The sequence below is a fragment of the Papio anubis genome, chromosome 16 (genome assembly GCF_008728515.1).
Source record: "Papio anubis isolate 15944 chromosome 16, Panubis1.0, whole genome shotgun sequence".
Classification (NCBI taxonomy): Eukaryota; Metazoa; Chordata; class Mammalia; order Primates; family Cercopithecidae; genus Papio; species Papio anubis.
Genome location: NC_044991.1, coordinates 69,514,665 through 69,532,135, shown reverse-complemented (window position 1 = coordinate 69,532,135; position 17,471 = coordinate 69,514,665). Strand labels below are relative to the sequence as shown.

Sequence of the window (17,471 nt, the reverse complement as noted above, 5' to 3'; positions counted from 1 at the left end):
TCCTCCTAAGTTGAAGGGAACAATATGCGATCACTAGACAGGAACTCAAGGCAATCGCTGTTTATCTGATTAGGGTTTCTGCATCCAGGCAGATTTGGTTTCATGTTTGCTTTCAGTTTTAATTCAATCCAGTTTAATTCATTTGAACAAGCATTCATTGATCACTTGTTGGGTGGCAGGCATCCTGCTGGGCAGTGTGGGGCAGGGGTGGAGAATGATGCAGTGATAAGTAAGCCACAATGCCTACTTCGTAAAAGGTCACAGTCTAGCCAGTGCAAGAGTAGTCCCATCTCATGATATTGGAAAACAAAGCAGATGGAGATTAGGTGAGCTCTAAGGGAACTAAAGAGGGAGGTGATTGATCCAGACTGGACATATCTGGACAGGCTTCATAGAGGAAGTGAAAGACATGCTCAGCCTTTGGAGGAAACCAGAGGTGGCCAGGATGCAGGGCATTGCAGATAGAGGAAGCATAAGTCAGTAATGCATGAGGTGAGATCCAAAATATATCTGTGCAATAGCATGGGATCTGGAGTAGCTAGAAGATGGGAACACCATGAGAACACCTAAATGGAAGACAGAAGACAGGCACAGAGGGCTTCAAATGCCAAGATGAGGAGTTTAGATTGTATAATTTGTACAATGGAAGGCCTATGAAAGTGTTTGAAGAGCTATATGATTAGGAAGCCATATGATTAGGATGACTGATTAATAAATCAAGTGCATTAGAGGCAAAGAGACTAGTTGAATCTGGGTAAGAAGTGGGAAAGTGCCCAACTAAGGTATTATCAGTGGAAGGAGAAAACAGAAGTGGGGCAGATGCAAACATACAGAAGCCAAATCAACAGACTTCTGTAAGACTGTTGATTAAGATAAGGAGTGAGAATTAACGAGTTAAGAACTGAAGATGAGCCCTAGATTCAGGTTCTGGCCACTTGTCAGATGGTGCTACCATTTACTAAGAAAAGACATGTAAAAGGAGGAGCAGACAGGTTTGTAGGGGTTGGGGCTGAGTTGAGTTTTAGATGTGTCTAGTGTGAGCTGGCTTTGAGACAGCTAAGTGGAGGTAAAGTTCTACAACGTGGTAGGTTTGAAAATCTGATGCTCAGGACAAAAGTTTTGTTGTAGACAGAAGCAATGTTTCCACACAGGAGAAGTTGGGTTGATACCATTAGAGCTAACAAGCTCATTCTTCCAGAGAGTTGCTCATCCGTCTGTGTCCCCTCTTTCCGGTCCAGTGTTTATCAGCTGGTTGTCAAGGAGGAGCGACCACAGAAGTCACGGAGGGCAGCTGACATTATTGAGTGCTTTTCGGTGCCTGTGAGCTATCGGAATGCCTCCAGCCTCGATTCTCTACACTACTTTGCTGCTGAGTTGAAGCCTGCCAACCTGCCTGTCACCCAGCCATTTACAGTGGGTGACAATAAGACATACAATGGCTACTGGAACCCTCCTCTCTCTCCCCTGAAAAGCTACAGCATCTACTTCCAAGCACTCAGCAAAGCCAATGGAGTAAGTATGGCCACATGGAGGTCATTCCTTATCTTGTTTGCATTTTCTCATTCTCGTATGATAAGTCAGCAGGGCTCTAAATGGAGACTGAAAAACTAAGGCCCCTAGGCCAAATCCAACCTCATGCCTTTAATTAAAAAAAAAAAAAAAAATAGGCCGGGCGCGGTGGCTCAAGCCTGTAATCCCAGCACTTTGGGAGGCCGAGACGGGCGGATCACGAGGTCAGGAGATCGAGACCATCCTGGCTAACCCGGTGAAACCCCGTCTCTACTAAAAAATACAAAAAACTAGCCGGGCGAGGCGGCGGGCGCCTGTAGTCCCAGCTACTCGGGAGGCTGAGGCAGGAGAATGGCGTGAACCCGGGAGGCGGAGCTACAGTGAGCTGAGATCCGGCCACTGCACTCCAGCCTGGGCGACAGAGCGAGACTCCGTCTCAAAAAAAAAAAAAAAAAAAATATATATATATATATAGCTATGCCTGTTCATTTACACACTGTCTATGGCTATTTTGATGCTTAACAGTAAAGCTGGTTGTAACACAGGTTATATGCCCCACAAAGCCTAGGATATTTATTATATGGCTTTTTACAAAAAAAGTTTGCACACTTCTGTATTAAGAGTATAGACATAGTGCTTTACTTGAGGAAATAACATGACCTCTCTGAGCCTTAATTTCTTCATATATAATAATAATATCTGTCAATTTGTTATCTAGGAATGCACTAAGCATGGTTTAATTGATCAGTGATTAATACCCCCTTTGTCATTGCCATTGGTCACATTAGAAAATAGTGTTTCTCCAAAGACAAGGTAATCATTTTTGTGTCAAATATTTCTTTGGTCAAGGATTGGCGCCAGTCATAATATCAGAAAATCACAGGGCTGGAAAGGATATCAAAGGTCATTCAACAATCCCAAACACACACAAAACAATGGTTCTATCCATACTGCAACACTAGTTAACTGGCATTAGTGCTTATTCTTGAATACTTCAAATGACAGAGAACTCATTTATCTCTGAGGTAGCTTTAGTGTTTTCTGGAGTAGGGAGTGGGCTGTGTCTCTAAGGAGGCTTTTTAGTGTACTTACTGAAATATTTCCTATTGAAGTTTCTACCCATTGTTCTTAGCATCCTACAAAACCAGTGCAACCACCTTCTTGGTTTATAGTCTTTCAGTTACATAAGATCTTTTCTAATACCCTTTTCTTCTCTATACAAACGTGCCCATATGATTGTCTTTTCTGCGAGCTAAATATCTTTAGCCTCTTTTATTACACAAGCTTGTATTTTCCATCCAGGTGGTCATATTTCTTTTCTTTTCTTTTCTTTTCTTTTTTTTTGAGACAGAGTCTCACTCTGTCGCCTAGGCTGGCAGGCTGCAGTGCAGTGGTGCGATCTTGGCTCACTGCAAGCTCCACCTCCTGGGTTCACACCATTCTCCTGCCTCAGCCTCCTGAGTAGCTGGTACTATAGGTGCCCACCACCACACCCGGCTAATTTTTTTATATTTTTGGTAAGACAGGGTTTTACCGTGTTAGCCAGGATGGTCTTGATCTCCTGACCTCATGTTCCGCCCACCTCAGCCTCCCAAAGTGTTGGGATTACAGGCGTGAGCCACCACACCTGGCCTCAATGTGGTCATATTTCTTTTAACAAACATCTAACAAACACTGACAAATGCTAAACCCTATAGTTCATATTAAGGTTATGCGGTATGTACCCTCTAAGAGCTTATAGAAATGTAAGGGAGTCTGTCATGTGCCTCGTTATGCATTGTATAACATGGAGAACTGAGAAGCTTGCTGGAGAAGGGAAGCCTGAGACAGAAGCAAGATTTGGTGAAGTGTGTGGGAACAGCCTGTGCAGGCTCTGGGTGGCCAAGATGGAGAGTTTAATCTGTCAATGGCAGTCAGTGCTTGGTGAGAAACCTGGATTGAGGAACTAATTAACATTTAGAATGTCCACACACCCATTTAAATTCCACTGTGGTATTTCAGTTCTGCATTTATTACTGGTTCAAGCAACACTCCTCACAGAGAGCATAAGACTACAAAGAGAAGCTGCCAGACTGCCTTCCACCTGTCCATCTGGTCTTCCCACTGCATGAAGCACTCTGATGTATTGAGCGGGAAGACATAAAAATTGGCAGAAGCATCTGGGGCTCCTCTTGTTCTTGGTTCTCGGCATCCCATGCTGGCTGGTGTATCAGTTCAGCACAACCCTCTAAGAAGGTGTGGCCTTCCCTGCTCTTGTCACATATCAAAAGGTGCAGTTGAGTTTCCATGATGAGAAGGGAAAGAAGTAGTTTTACTTTATTCTTCCCACTAAGATACTCAAAAAACCTAAAAATAGAGCATGCCTATAGAACCCAGGAAACTAGCAAATGCATATCAGAAGGAATGTCCCCACCATAAGAGTGGTTGGCCCTGCGCCAACCACAGAGGTTTTGTTACAGGAAAGGGGTCCTGATCCAGACTCCAAGAGAGGGTTCTTGGATCTCGTGTGAGAAAGAATTCAGGGCAAGTCCATACAGTAAAGTGAAAGCAAGTTTATTAAGAAAGTAAAGGAGCAAAAGAATGGCTACTTCATAGAGCATCCCTGAGGGCTGCTCATTGTCCATTTTTATGGCTATTCCTTGGTATGCTAAACAAGGGGTGGATTATTCATACCTCCCCTTTTTAGACCATATAGGGTAACTTCCTGACATTGCCATGGCATTTGTTAACTGTCCTGATGGTGGTGGGAGTGTAGCAGTGAGGTCTACCAGACGTCACTCTCGTGGCCATCTTAGTTTTGGTGGGTTCTTTACTGCAAACTGTTTTTATCAGCTGTTTTTGTCTATAGTTTTGGCAAGCTTATTTACTGCAAGCTGTTTTTATCAGCAAGGTCTTTATGGCCTGTATCTTGTACTGACTTCCTAGCTCATCCTGTGAGTTAGAATGCCTTAACTATCTGGGAATGCAGTCTAGTAGGTCTCAGCCTCATTTTACCTAGGTCCTATTTAAGATGGAGTTGCTCAGGTTCAAATGCCTCCGACAGTTTGCTCCCCAAACATCCTATCAGAGACCTCCCTCTTCAAGAGACCTCCCTCTTCAAGACACAGGGATTTGCCATAGAGAAAAAAAAAAGTATCTCACTCTGAAACTGCCTCATCTAAGAAGCAGTTTTGACACTGCTTCGGAGATGAACAAGGCCATTTAATTACCTGTGCCTTCTATTCCACACCAGGCATATGTATGCTTGCTTTGGAACTAAGATTCCCAGTAACGAAACGCAGGCAGGAATGGAATTGGATGAGTTCTTATGCCATGTGTCTTGCGGGTGCAGCTGACCTCACAGGAACAGAGTGGGGAAGAGTAGCAGGAGCTGGGCACTCAGAAGGCTGTATTTTTCTGGCAAAGGAAGAACTACACACTGTTTCAAATGACTGTCTTTAGTATTAAATTTTACTGAAAAGAGTTGGGTGAAAGGGTCATTGAAGCAGAACAGCCATTCTCAGTCTAACAAATCTCTGCCTGGTTCCTCTCAGATTTTTCCATATCATAAAGGGCAGCAGACAATGATGTTAAGCCTGGAGGATTTTTGAGGAGAAAGTGTTATAATCCACAAATTCCTTATCAGCCAAGTTGTTGTTCTTGTGCAAATACATCAGAAAGACATTCTTAGTATCCAGTGGCTCCCACGTTCCCTGCTCCTAATAAATCACAGAGCAATTGACTGAGCAGTGAGTCAAAATAAAGAAATCAAGAATTGAGAAATGTGGAATAAGTGAGCATAAAACTAATTAAATATAGCATTAATGCTCAGTAATGGCTCTAAATGTGTTACAAAAATGGAAGGTTAATGTAAAACATAACTATTTAAGGCAAAGATGCATAATGTAAAAAATTAACATTTCTAATCTATCTGGATCTATAATTCACTATTTTGTCAACAAAAAAAGTTGGAAGATGGATGAATGTAAATAAAAATCTGCTCATTTTCTCATGTCAGACAAGAGGGAATATATAATTACTGTTTTATTTCTGATACTGAGAACATTAAAAAGTATAGTTCTTTTTTTTTTTTTTTTTTTTTTTTGTTCAACAAAACAAAGCTTTAATAGCATCCAGGAGGGCAGACAGGCAAACCAGGTTGTAGACACTCTTCTATTTGTCAAAATCAGACCAGAGAAAACCTACTCCACACAGATATAATAGGTATTGATATTCATCTTTTCTTTTTCTGTTGCCGCAACATTTTTCTTCTTTTAATGATCATATCATGTAGTTTCTCAAGTCCTTCCTTTAGGCCATCTCCTATGATTGCACAGGTAGGCTGCAAATGCCAAGGAGTTGATGAGCTCAGTTCACCCATTGCTAACAATTTCTCAATTTCTGAAAGAGACAATGAGTTCCTCAAGTCTTGTTTGTTAGCAACTATAAGTACAGGGACTCCTTGATTTTCTGATATCCTAGTTATTTTGTGAAGTTCAGTTTTGGCTTCCTCCATCCTTTCGACATCAACAGAGTCCACAACAAATACAGTGCCATCTGTGCATCTGGTGTATGACTTCCACAGTGGCCTTAACTTCTCCTGACCACCTACATCCCAGAAGTGAAACGTGACTGTTTTAGAATTTCCCAAGGTTACCTTAATTTTCTCAGTGTTAAATCCTTTGGTAGGTACGGTATTTACAAATTCATTGAACTGCAGCCTGTATAAGACAGTTGTCTTTCCAGCACAGTCCAAACCCAGAATAACAATGTGGAGGGACTGAAATGAAGGCAGGTTGGACAGGATAGAAGTCTGGTCTGATAGCCCATTCCCCATTTCTAGGTGCAAATAAATGTCCCAAATTGAAGTGCTTTTCTCTTCTTGCTTTAGAGCTTCTCTTGGTAGCTGATTCAGCTATAAGACTGCTCCCGATCCAGAGTCTGGGTCCAAATGAGAAAGCATTGGCAAGCGTTTCCACGCAGGGATAAGCACCCCCACGTCTTTCCAGCTTAGCTCTCCAAGCAGCTCTAAAAAGTATAGTTCTTTTAAACAAAGTCAGCTCTCCAATCTATACTTAAAAAGTTGAGAAACAACAGTCAACAAACAAAAATGGAGAAAATTAAGAAAACTATAAGTAAACATGAAAATCAGAACTAAAAAAAGCCAGAAGTGAAAGCACTAGATTTGATATGGGGGTGGAGGGGAAAGTGTTGTTTTGTTCCACTGTGAAAGAAAAAAAAAACAGCTTAGGTCAAAATAAAAAAAAAAAATCAGAATTACCCATATTCGCATCACTAAAAGATTAAAGACAAAGGATGAGATAGAGTTACATTAAACTCAAGTGAAAGGAAAGCAGTAATGGGCATTTGTTGCGGGATAGTTGTGAGCCAGGTGGAATAATTTACTGTGAACAAATTTTATTGCTCCCTACTCTACCTGCAAGTTTTAGTCACAGCGGCGTAGGAGAATTCTGAGGTCTGGACATCTTTGTTCTACGGATATTAAGGATGGTTTGTCAGCTTAACAGAGTGGCTATGAATTCAACCTCTACTATCAAACTGCCTAGGTACAAAACCCTAGTAGCTGTGTGACTTTCAGTAAACTACTAAAATAATTAGATATGAGGGATTAATTAAGGAAACATCTGTCAAGCACATGCAATATGTCAAAAAAGGCTTTTTTCTGAGTGCTGAGAATGCAGCAGTGAGTCAAGCAAAGATCCCTGATCTCATGGTGTTTTCATTCTAGTGGGGGAAAGAACAAAAATAAATAAGTGAAATAATGTATCAAATAATGAATCCTTAGGTTTCACATTAGGAATGTGGAAGTCAGTCATTAAATGTTTACTATTATTAGCATGAGGATAAAGACATTTTGTAGACTCTTTGTTGATCTGTGAATGTGGAGTATTTTAATCCAGCCATGTGAATACCATGCAGAGTTCAAGTGTGGCGTGCCTTATAAGACATGGTGCTCAGAGTTCTTGCAGGCATTTTCATGAAGCATGAGTTGTTCACAGGCACTTGCGTTGGGAATTTTGTTCCAATTCGTAATCTCACATTTACCCATGGATGGTTTCTTACCGATAACAAGAGTAGTCCCATTTGTCCTGGCACACTGTCTTTGGTGCCTAATTCACAACACCTGTCTCTTATGAATTAGACCATGTTGTAACCATTTGTTTTGGATACAGCAATATTATAGAACTATAGCATCATAGAGTAGGATGGACTTTGAAGTGTCATCTAGTCTAGACCGGAAGCCAAAACAAAAATCTCCAATAAAGCATCCTTAGCAACACATTATATTGCTTCAGCTTGATCAGTGCAAATTGCTGGAGTGAAAGGGAGTTAATTCCTTTGTGGAGCAGGTAAAATTATTAAAACTTTTTTTCCCATATAAAGCCAAATTCTGTCTCCTTGACTCTCCCCTTGTAGCCACTTGTATTGATTTGAACAAATCAAAACTTTCTTTCCTGTGTTAGCCTTTCAGAGAAAATAAGACAGTGCCAACTATCTTCCTCTGGCCATTCAAGTTATTTCTCATTGATAACTAACATGCTATTACTTCTTTTATTTTTCACATGGCATAATTTCTGGATATCCTTCATCCTACTCACCCTTTTCTCTGATAGGCTCCTTTTTCCCTCCAAGTTCTCCTCAAAAACAGTTGCCCACAACCTATCACTGTTCTTCACATATGGTTCAGACATGCCTGCTAGATTTTAACTAAGCCTCCTGTCTTGAACCTTTCCTAAGGCATTATTTCTCGAACATTCCAACATGTTTTCACTTTGAGGCCTTAATTCAGGGTGCATTTTACCTACATCTCTCTTTTATTCATTGTTTGCAGAACTGGTTTTTTCTCATTTTTCAGACCTAAGTTTCAATCTCACATCTCCAGAGAACAGTCCAACCATATTACCTGAGAACCACCCACCAGCACTCACTCATATGTTAACCCACTATTTTTCTATATTACACTAGATATATATTTTTATTTGCACATGTTGTTGGGTACTGCATGCCTCCAACAGCATGCTGAGAGCTCCAAGAGTGATGAATTGTGGTTGGTTGGTTTGGGTTTTTTTGTTTTTTTGACTGCTATATCCTACATGCTGAGTGTAATATTTAACACATAATAGACACCTAATAATCATTCGGTGGATTAATGAAAGAATGAGACTATGAACTGTTTCTTGTTGTCTGTGAGTCTGTTTCCTCACTTTGAAATAGTAATATATACTTTGCACAGTCTTTTTGAGGATTAAATAAGAAAAGGATCTTGAATAATGAAAAGCACCAAGTAGGTGTCAGTACAGTCTGAATTTCCATTCAGTGTAGAATGAGAGATGTGGTTTGAACCATTTTCACCATAGACAGAAGAGTCCTAAAGGACCTTTTTTCTCCATCCTAGTAGCAAGATTTTTTTTTCCCCAGATGTCTCATTTCCCAAGCTCCAGGCTTCCTGGGCAGCCTTGATTTCCTCCAAATCCTCCAAATGGTACCCAGGGTAGCTGTCTCAGTTGTAAACAGCGGGTGGGTGCAGTTTCGCATTGTTTCTTTCACACTCTTCCCAGAATGAGGTCTGCTGAATCTACTGTTCTCTGCATCCTCACCACCATTAGCCATAATTGTGAAGTTGAAAGGACCATAATTAACGGTTGGATGCAAAACAAGTGTGGCAAACTCATGCAAATATCCATCAGAAGCCACCTTTTGTTGGGCAATGCTGTTATGCATGTTCTATTTATGCAGAGGATAAAAGTCTTTTCTTGTCATATCCTTTTCATCATGTAGGGGTACATTTAACCTGGATGATGCCTCTGCCAAATGCTAAGCTAAATAGGAGAAGTGGGAAGTAGCAGGGTGATTGTTCTCTCTCTTACTTCCTCCTCCAGTTCTTGAACTCAATTGCCTCTTGAGAGCAGTTGGAAACCAGATGCTATGTTGAACTGCTCACGATGCTTGCAGTATAATCATGTTATAATAGTTGGGATTATCTAGGTAGAGCTAGGTTAGGGAAAATTCTGTGTCTCTGAATGAATTGGAAGAAATTATATTCAGTTGCGTCCAACCACTGTTAAAGAAATGGTTGCACATGGATGGGTTTTCTGTGGCATGATAGAGTGGAAAGAACTGAAAGTTGAGCATCAGACAGACTTGGCTTTGAATTTTGGCTGCTCTCAGCTATGTGAACTTGAACAGTTTACTTAACAGCCCAAGATGGAGAATATGATTAATGATCTTCCTCAAAAGAAATCGGGAGAGAGTAAATTAGACAATGTATATTAAAGTATCTCATAGCATTACAGTTGTACTATTTGTTCTTTTTTCTTTCGGCTACTTTCCAGAGGCTCCTCTTCTGAGGGGGAAGAGGGTTGGAACATCCTTACCTGGCATATACCAATTTGTCCAGTAAACTCCACATGGAAGCACACACCTTCCTAACTCTCGAGGACTTTAGGACTTGTGTCTGTGTCCTAGCTGTTGACTGCCTTGACTCACCCAGGACTCATCCCAGGCTGTATTCCTCTTAGCTTAACTTCTCATAAATGGTTTTATTACTGGAAAGGGGTCCAGATCCAGACCCCAAGACACGATTCTTGGTTCTTGTGCAAGAAAGAATTCTAGGCGAGTCCACAGCAAGTTTATCAGGAAAGTTAAGGAATAAAATAATGGCTCCTCCATAGACAAAGCAGCAGTATGAGCTGCTGGTTGGCCATTTTTGTGGTTATTTCTTAATGATATGCTAAAAAAAAAGGGGGGGTGGATTATTCATGAGTTTTCTGGGAAAGGGGTGGGCAATTCCCGGAACTGAGGGTTCCTCCCACTTTCAGAACATATAGGCTAACTTCCTGATGTTGTCATAGCACTTGTAAACGGTCATGGTGCTGGTAGAAGCGGCTTTTAGCATGGTTATGCATTATAATTCTCACATAATGAGCAGGAGAATGACCAGCAGTCACTCTTGTCACCATCTTGCTTTTGGTGGGATTTGGCTGGCTTCTTTACTGCAACCTGTTTTATCAACAAGGTCTTCATGACCTGTATCTCATGCTGACTTCCTGTTTCTTCCTGTGACTTAGAATGCCTAACCTCCCGGGAATACAGCCCAGTAGGTCTCAGCCTTATTTTACCCAGCCCCTATTCAAGATGGAGTTGCTCTAGTTCAAAGGTCTCTGACAGTTTCAAGCCCGATATCTGTTCCTGTTGAGTCTTCCAGCACAATTGATCTTATCTTTTGGGTGTGATATTGCCCTTTCTACCCCATTTCTTATTTCTCTTGTTAGTTCAGTGACTGTTCACATGTCACATATGAAAACCTCAGATAGACATGGAATGAGAAGCTGTAGGAGTTCCAAACTCTAGAGGGTTCGAGTTAAGATCATCAGGAGATCACATGGCAGTTTGGGTCTTGGATACCCCATCAGGAAGTTTATTTAATAACTCCTTTATTGGTTAAGATAAGCTAAATTATTCTGTAGTAACAAACAACAAAATCTCAGTGGATCACTTCTGCTATATATTTGAAATGGGTCAGCACAGGGTCTCTGCTTGTTGCAGGCACTCAGAGACTCAGGTCAACAGAAAGTCCATCTTGACACCACCACCAAGTCTGAGAAAGAAAAATGTGGCAAATAGAGCATTGGTTCTACAAGTTTCCACACAAGATAGTGAATGGCATTTTCACATTCCACTGGCCAAGGCTAACCACATGGTCACACTTAATTTCAAAAAGAATAAAGCACTGCCTTCTATATGCCTAGGAGAACTGGAATATTTGAGAACTTTCCCAATGATTACCACAATTTTCCGTGATGACTAAGCCTCCCCTTCATATTCTCATAATACCCAGACTTGCTCCTGAAGCACCTGGGCAGTTCCTATCACAAATCCTGAGGAATTTCAATTGCTTGGGCACCTGCTGTGTCTCAGACACTAAGCAAGGTGCTTTCACCTATGCTGCTTCCCTGATTGGTCTCACAAAGTGACCACATTTTTGTCAGTAGATGGATGAAAACCCAGAAGACCCCAGAATCCCATGAGGTCTCAGTTACTTCACCCCGAAGGAGGGATTTCAGTAACAGCTTTTCCCCTTCACCTCCATGGAGGAATGGTAAAGAAATGCCTGAAACTCAATGTGCTGCTGTTCCACCCTGAAAAGCAACAGTCTTCCAGTGCTTCCATAACTCAGCAAACCTTACATCTGTACCACCTATCGGTAGCTGAGCCAAGGCATCAGAAAGCTGTGACCCAGAGGCCCCCACGTAACCGTTCGCTGACTTGTCACTAGAGTCTATGTTCAGAATCAATTTCTGGATTTTATTAGCTCTGCAGAGCCCTGTTGAAGTGGAGAAGAAGACTGAACTAGACGCTTTGAATCCAGGATTATCATCACAACCTTTCCATTACTCCTTAGGAAAATCTCGATCTGTTAAACATCCACTCACAATTCTTGTCTGTCACCAGAGCCTAGGTTCCATGCCCTGTTTACCTGCCTAGAACTCTTTCCCAGTCCTCAGTGGACTCCATCTCCTGGGGCTCACCCATTTACTTGGGCATCCCTGCTTCCAGGCCTCCATTCCATTGTTTGAGCCTTAAAACTCTAAACCCCTGCTTAAAACTCTAAACCCCTGCTGGAGCTCTGTTGGGGCCCAGACTTCTCTCCGCAGATAAGATAGAAATTCCCCAAGTGTCACCTTGTACAGATACCAAGATGAGCTCTCCCAGGTTGCTAATTTATTTTTTCATTCACTTACAGTGTCTACAGATTTTATTATCATGGTATGAGACCTGAGGGAGCAAGAACATTTTCCTTCCCATGCAAATATATTTTAAATTCATTTGGAAAGGGAGATGAAGGTTACCCAAATGTTGACAGCTGATAATCCTGTCAGCCCGGGCCTTCAGGGATAAATGGTCCAGACTCCAGGCCCAACAAAGCTCATGGAAATAGCAACCTCAGTTTCTATATAGCAGAGTCTCTGCCTCCATCAGGCCCCTACAATGTAAGGAACCTCATGAAGCTTGGACTGATTGCCTTCAAATGGTGAAAGAGTAGAGAAACTTCTGCATTTGGAAATTGTATCCATGGATTTAAGAACTGACTTTTCCATTTCTCAGCTCTGCCAAACCTCAGTTTCCCCTCTGTCAGATAGGGATGAGATGTGTCCTTCAAGCTCACTAGGAGCTTTGTAATAAGTAAACGGTAGGTGTGATGACTCTGCAAACCCCTAAGGACCTTTCAAATAAAGGTATAGTTGCTAAAACACACACACACGCGCATGCATACGCACACGTGTTAAAACTGATACTCAATTCAGTTATTGGAAAACTTTGAAGTATCTGTGGTGGAAACATTTGAGTATGTGAATCTACATTTTTAACTGTAAATTTTATGAAATTTATATACAGAACAAGAATTCAGCATATGTGCATATACACATATTTTAGCATGTATATAGATATATAGATACATGTATATATATGAGTATGTATGTATACATGTTCAGTTAAAACTTTATTTCTTTTTACTTTTATTTTTTGAGACAGAGTCGCGCTCTGTTGCCCAGGCTGGATTGCAGTGGCATGATCTTGGCTCACTGCAACTTCCACCTCCTGGTTTAAGTGATTATCCTGCCTCAGCCTCCCAAGTAGCTGGGACTACAGGCACGCACCACCATGCCCAGCTAATTTTTGTATTTTTAGTAGAGATGGGCTTTCACCATGTTGGCCAAGCTGGTCTCGAACTGCTGACCTCAAACAATCCACCTGCCTCGGCCTCCCAAAGTGCTGGGATTACAAGCAGGAGCCACCACGCCAGGCCCTAAAATTAAAATTTTAAATTAGTCTAAGAATCTCATAGTGGAATAAAGAGTAATCACTGCACCAGAGGCCTAGTATAGGTGGTTAATGAAGGGTACACTATCCGTATCTCCTGAGCTTTCTTGAAGCCAAGGCAAAAAAGAGCACATGGCAGATTTGCATAGCTTCTCTTACTTGAAGGAAGCATACATATTTTTCATGAAAGACACTAAGAGGGTGATTTATCACATATATCCTTGCATAAGAAGCCCTGAGTTGATGCTAGTCAATGTCATCAGAACATTTTTGCTCAAACACTCAATTAGTCCTTTTTATATCAATCCTATGAAGTCTGAGGTTAAAATATAAAAAGTTAATGGAGACATTTGCACTCAAGGATTCTGTTCCCTGTACTATTAAATGGCATTAATGCTATTAAATAAGATTAATGAATTTCCAAGTTTGTTTCACCTCAGCATTTTTGATTAATATGCCTAGAATGGGGTCTTTTCTATTGCATAGATTGTCACTGACCAGCTATGTGACCTTAGGCAAGTGACTTAGGCTCTCTGAGTCTCTTCCTCTTTTGGGAAACATTAATGCCCATAGTATCAACTTTATAAGAATGTTTCTAAATATTAAATAATAAGGTGCATAAAATACTTATCACAGTGCCAAACAATAAACATCCAATTAATGTCAGATATTGCTATTAGATTTCACAGGTGGGATAGAGTGTAGAGGTACACTCAGGAAAGAACAAGTAAAATCTGTAGGGGCAGAATTTTTTAACCCATGGATCAAATTTGAATAGAGTATGAACATGATGTGGGATCAGGGAATTCAGGAGAAGGAAAAAAATTGGTGAAGTCCAGGGTTTCCAGAGATGCCAGCTGACACACTGGCTGCATGAAAGAAAGGGAGTGAGATGTCAAAGGAAGTTTGGGAATGTTGTACTTATGGAGAGGCAAGTGGAGAAGTGGGACAATTCTTCTGCAGTCCCTTTCCTTCTAGAGGCTGAATTTTCATCAAGTGTCATCTTTTACATCATGACCCTCAAGTTTGCAAACCCATAAATGCAGTTTATTGGGCTACACAGTTGAAGAGATTGACATGAACCATATGTACAAGACACTGATGAAAATAGTAGGCAATGATTCATTCATCTCTTTCAAAGTTGTTCCTGCATCTTTCCTATCAGCAAAGTCTGGGTTTCCTGCTATACATCACCTTCTATATTCAGCCATCACCAAGTTCTCTTTGTTCTACACTCTGAAGTTCTCTCTAATCCATATACTTTTCTCATCTCCAGAGCCACCTTCGTAGTTCTGGATAGTAACATCTTTTGCCTGGACAACCTCAACAGTCTCCTAACGCTTCTTCCTACATCGATGATTGCTTGTCTCAAACAGATTCTCGAATCGCAGCAAGTGTAAATTGGCACTATATGTATTCTCATTTAACACACAAGCAAGCCAAGGCTGTGAGAGGCTATGATTTGCTGAAGCATACTCCAGAAACAAGAGAACGAGCTGGGTTTGAATCTGTGCATGTAAAAAATGCAGTTAAAAGTCCTATGCATTTACTGCTCTGTTTCATGCTAGGTCTTAGTCCTACAAGATAGCTTCATAGAGGAATATGGCTGCACTAGAATCAGCGGGATCCCAAATCCCTTATGCACTCATACTTTTCTTTTCCTCCCACCAAACATGGCCAGCCTAAATCCCTCAGTCAATTTTGAAACACCTGCTGGCCCTGCCATTAACATCAACAAATAATGAGGAGTTGTACTAATAACAATTATCATAATAAATTGGCCTTTGATTACATCTGTCACCTGAGAATTTCAAAGACTTTACAAACATCAATTAGTAATTACAGCTCAATGGATCTCTTACAGAGAGCAGGAATCATTAAGGTCAGATAAGAGCTGTGCAGGGAAGCATGAAGGACTGCTCTAGTTTGGGTTGGTTTAAACCAGGGGGTTGCCAGCTCCCAATAGAAAGTCTAAGTCCCTCTTCATGAGGTGCAGAGAAACTACATTTCCAACTTTTCAATTAGGGGATAGTTTGTACACAGCCTCAAAGTCCTATTGTTGACGAATGGGAAGTATAAAATGCAGTATTGGGAAGGAGCTTATAAGTTGTCCAGTTCTCTTCTTTCAGCAGAAAAAAGAAAACTAAAGTCCAGTATGGGGAATTTACTTGCTCAAGATCAGAGCCATGGCTTAAACCCAGTCTCCCATGCCCCATTTGCATTTGTTTACTCTGCAGAATTGTGCCTTCATTGGTCATGAGCTCCTCTGTAAGGAGATATGAATGATGATGATAAAACCCCAAAAACCCACCAGTTATTTATTATGGGCTTGCTGTGAGTCAGTTGGGAATACAGATAAATAAGTTACAGTTCCTGCCCTCAGCGAACCCACAATCCAGTGAAGAAGACAGTCGTGAAGACAAACATGGGCAATAAATTATCAGCAATCACAGCAGCAGAATACCTGGTGTTCAGCTATAAACCTGGAGGTAGAGGGGATGAGGAGGTGCCTAGGAAAAGTCTTGTAGAAGAAGTGACATTTGACTTGTCTACTAGAAGCTAAGTGGATATTTTCCAGGTAGACAGTGGGGCAGAGGGAAGGGTATGTTTCGCAAAAGAAGCACCTGAGCAGAAGCCCCAAAACTGGGGATTCCCTGATGCATTTGGGGAAACATGATGGTGTTGGTTCCGGGATATGGAATGAAGGCCAGAGAGAGGCAGATATCAAATAATGATGGGCTTTGCATGCCATGCTAAAATACTTGGCATTTATTCTGTTGAAAACAGGGAAAAGAGAAAAATTGTCTTGGCTATAATCTCAATATCAATTTATTAGAATCATAAAGTCATGCATGTATATTTGCATCCTTAAGGCACTTGTGCTCACAAAATTTTGTTTACTCTAGAGAGTTGTACAGAGGTATTGCTCCCATTCCACAGATGAGAACACTGTAAGTCAGAAAAATTAAGGAATGTACCCAATGTCACTCACATTAGAAAAAACAAAATTTGAATGTCTAAGTTTATTATTGATGGCATACTCCATATGTATTGTTCTCACCTTTAAAACACATGTTGTTAGCTAAGAAACGTTTCACACATACAAAAGTCAAAATGATAATAGAGTGATCTGTATATGCCCATTACTCAACTTCAACAACGATCAGCCCTTCGTCAATTTTTTTTTTGTTCCAACTTACTTTCTCTTCCACCAAATATTTCTAACTCCTTTTTTTTCAAGGTAGTTTCAATTGCACAGAGATGTTTCAAAAATAGTGTAAAGAATGTTAATAAACTCTCTATACAGATTCCCTAATTGCTAACAGTTTGCCACAATAGATTTACCATCCCATTTTCTCTTTCTCCCTCTCCTGTTCTTTCTCCTCTTCCCCTATTTGTCTATTTGTCTCTTTCTCTATAAGTCACCCCTTTACTCCTAAATGCTTTAATGTGCAATTTCCAACATAACTACAATACAATTACCGGGAAATTAATGTTCACATAATACTGCTAGCTCCAGTTTTGCCAATTGTCTCAGTCATATTCTTTTTAGTAAATTTAAACAATAACAAAAAAAAAACCTGGTCCAGGGTCACATGTTGCCTTTAGTTGTCAGGTCCCTTTTAGATTCCTCGTATCTGTCTTGCCTTGACTTTTATGCCCTTGACTCTTAAAAATTACAAAAAAAAAAAAAAAAAAAGAATGAGTTCATGTCCTTTGTAGGGACATGGATGCAGCTGGAAACCATCATTCTCAGCAAACTGTCACAAGAACAGAAAACCAAACACCGCATGTTCTCACTCATAGGTGGGAATCGAACAATGAGAACACTTGGACACAGCAAGGGAAACGTCACACACCAGGGCCTGTTGTGGGGTGGGGGGCGAGGGGAGGGATAGCATTAGGAGATATACCTAATGTAAATGATGAGTTAATGGGTACAGCACACCAACATGGCACATGTATACATATGTAACAAATCTGCACGTTGTGCACATGTACCCTAGAAATTAAAGTATAATAAAAAATAAACGAATTCAAAAAAAAATTACAGACCAGTTATTTTGTAAAATGTCCCTCAAGTTGGGTTTGTCTGAGGTTTTCTCAAGATTAGATTCAAGTTATGCATTTTTGTCAGG

The 17,471-nt window shown here is 40.8% G+C and overlaps 2 protein-coding genes across 15 annotated transcripts in view; one reads left to right on the top strand and one right to left on the bottom strand.

Moving 5' to 3' along the window:
- PTPRT (protein tyrosine phosphatase receptor type T) overlaps positions 1–17,471 on the top strand; it is a 1,118,479-nt gene that overhangs the window by 875,184 nt on the left and 225,824 nt on the right. For all 14 annotated transcript variants that reach the window (XM_017944806.3, XM_017944803.3, XM_017944801.3 and 11 more), the window contains exon 12: positions 1,239–1,512. In XM_017944806.3, the coding sequence (XP_017800295.2) occupies positions 1,239–1,512 (274 nt within the window). The remainder of the gene's footprint in view (positions 1–1,238; positions 1,513–17,471) is intronic.
- LOC101008539 (ADP-ribosylation factor-like protein 4A) lies at positions 5,592–6,513 on the bottom strand. The gene has a single exon (XM_003904732.5). The coding sequence runs from the start codon at positions 6,323–6,325 to the stop codon at positions 5,723–5,725; it is 603 nt and encodes a 200-aa protein (XP_003904781.1). The 5' UTR covers positions 6,326–6,513; the 3' UTR covers positions 5,592–5,722.

Bases quoted from the DNA above. Each gene is read 5' to 3' on its own strand.
- LOC101008539 (XM_003904732.5), bottom strand. From the start codon at position 6,325: ATGGGGAATGGGCTATCAGACCAGACTTCTATCCTGTCCAACCTGCCT.